This window comes from Penaeus japonicus, unplaced genomic scaffold (genome assembly GCF_977035675.1).
Source record: "Penaeus japonicus unplaced genomic scaffold, GWHDUDI00000001_assembly GWHDUDI00000003, whole genome shotgun sequence".
NCBI classification, from domain to species: domain Eukaryota; kingdom Metazoa; phylum Arthropoda; class Malacostraca; order Decapoda; family Penaeidae; genus Penaeus; species Penaeus japonicus.
The window spans coordinates 20,809,868-20,812,367 of NW_028234405.1; the positions used below are offsets into that span (position 1 = coordinate 20,809,868).

Here is a 2,500-nt window from a genome sequence, read left to right on the forward strand (position 1 = left end):
CCATTACAATGTTCCTTTAAGGTTAACGTTTTACAATCCTCTCCCGCCGTTGCTAACAACGAGTGAAATACTTGTACAGCTAAATTAAAGTTCGAACCTTGAACTTCTAAATAGCTTACACCCACTAGAAAGCAGTAACTAACCAGACAAGTTGTCCACTCTCCTTAGTATACAGCCCATTAAAGGGACCAATGAAAGAAGTTTAGTTTCACAAACTTACCAACTTCACACTTATAGAATTAGGGTCACATAATTAATTCTTGCCCACTGCCGTGTCCTGAGTTAGGCATGTGACGGAATAATTAGGACACTTTACACGGTCTGTGGTTTCAACTCTACTTAACCTGTATGGCCACGGACCACGGTGTGTACTATAATCATGGCAAAAGTGTTTTGTTGTGTTTGAAAAATACATATCTTGATATGGGATGTTATATCCCCATCCAACCTTATTCTCTCTCTCTCTCTCTCTCTCTCTCTCTCTCTCTCTCTCTCTCTCTCTCTCTCTCTCTCTCTCTCTCTCTCTCTCTCTCTCTCTCTCTCTCTCTCTCTCTCTCTCTTTCTTCTTCTCCCTCTCTTTCTCTCTTTTGTTTATTTTTCTCTCTCTCTCTTGCTCTCTCTCTCTCTCTGTCTCTGTCTCTCTCTCTCTATCTATCTATCTATCTATCCATCTATCTGTCTATTACACAAACACACACTCACTTACTTACTGTATTATTGTTACAAATAGTTAACTCAAGCTTGAGGTATATATAGGAAAATCGTGATCTCTTCCATAGTGCACTTATGAAACAGCAAGAGAGGGAGAGAGAGAGAGAGAGAGAGAGAGGGAGAGAGAGAGAGAGAGAGAGAGAGAGAGAGAGAGAGAGGGGGGGGGGGAGATGGAGAGAGAGAGAGAGTATGAAACAGCAAGAGAGTGAGAGAAAGATAGATTATTGATATACCGTTTATATCCCCAGAACGCTCATGGAGGAACCAAGTGGGATGTCAACATAACGGGAGGGTCAAATAAAGTTAGTCACATGCTGACCTTGCCTCCTGACCTTACCTGTGCGGCCTGCATACTTCAAGTAAGTTTTTGATTTACTGACCCTATACGACCTTGACCTTGATTCTTGCAAATGTTTTCGCAGTTACTGTTAGAATGACTTAGATTTCGCATTTCGATTTAGTTTAATATAATTCTATCTGCGACTGGATGATTCAGTGTTACGAATACGGAGTCACTTGAAAGTCGAAGCTCTTTTGTAGAAGACCACGCCTGTGTAAGAGCATTATCTTTTCTTCTTTTTCGTCAAAGTTAGAGCACAGAGCAGTAAAGAACTAATGTCAATTAATATTTTCAGTGTAGACTTAAATCTAAACAACCAGAATTATCCTTTGGATGCAGTTAATACTCTTATCAGATTATTCCCTGATAATGATCATCGCAAAACTTACGTTCCTTTCTTGTTTGATTTTATTCTTAAAAGAATACACAAACCACGTTTGTAGAATGAAAAATATAAGATATTGATATAATCTCGTAATGCGCCACTCCGTAGTATGTGTTGTATATTGTAAACATTGCATCTGGATTTTCTTTCATTATGAATTCACCAGACACCTCTGTAAGTAACTCCCCCTCCGTCCTACCACCCCCACTTCCAGAAAGAGAGGAAGAAACTATTGACAATGAGAATCTCACATCTCGTCTCTGTCTCTCAAGAAGCTGACACACGCGCCTTTGATTTCCCTCCAGACATCAACACGTCCATAGGGTAGACTTCTCTCTTTCTCTTTTCCCATTCTTCTTCTCACTTCTGCCCCTCTATCTTTCCTTTTCCTTTTCCCCTCAACCCTCTTTCTTCTCCCTCTCTTTCTCTCTCTCTCTCTCTCTCTCTCTCTCTCTCTCTCTCTCTCTCTCTCTCTCTCTCTCTCTCTCTCTCTCTCTCTCTCTCTCTCTCTCTCTCTCTCTCTCTCTCTCTCTCTCTCTCGGATTCCACTCTCCCTTGTCTTCCCTCTCTTCCCCACTTTGCCCTCCCCTCCCCCCTCTCCTCTTCACCGTGTACCCATCAAGCTTTCTTGAATGTTTTTCAAGATGTCTAAAACATCTCTTGGGAGACTTACCTGGCATAGGTTCTCTGTGTACTGAAGATTGGTTCTTTGTAATAACATTTTGAATAGGTGTATAGTTTGTTCATGTCAAAGTATGATGGTGTACTGTATTTGTAGCTGTGCAGCGGGTAGACAGGTAATTACATGGGCTCCTTTGCAAGATGATTTCTTATGTAATAATATTTCTACAGTAACATCGGAATATGCGGAGTCTGCGTTTGCTGTGTCATAAAATGAACTCCACGTTCCCCCTGAAGTGTTTAGATTCATTGGCAAAATTACGATATGACACGTTCTCAGTTCTGCGCTGCAGGATATATTCATCTTACTTATTCCAATTAATATCAGACTTTTTACACTTTCTAGTATTTTAGATAATTGGACTAATCATATATCTTCTTTA

The 2,500-nt window shown here is 40.4% G+C and overlaps 1 protein-coding gene across 1 annotated transcript in view; it reads left to right on the forward strand.

Moving 5' to 3' along the window:
• The window catches only part of LOC122250767 (uncharacterized), a 6,045-nt gene that overhangs the window by 2,474 nt on the left and 1,071 nt on the right, over positions 1-2,500 (forward strand). The window contains exon 4 of the mRNA XM_043012371.2: positions 960-1,070. Coding sequence (XP_042868305.2) covers positions 960-1,070 — 111 coding nt within the window. The remainder of the gene's footprint in view (positions 1-959; positions 1,071-2,500) is intronic.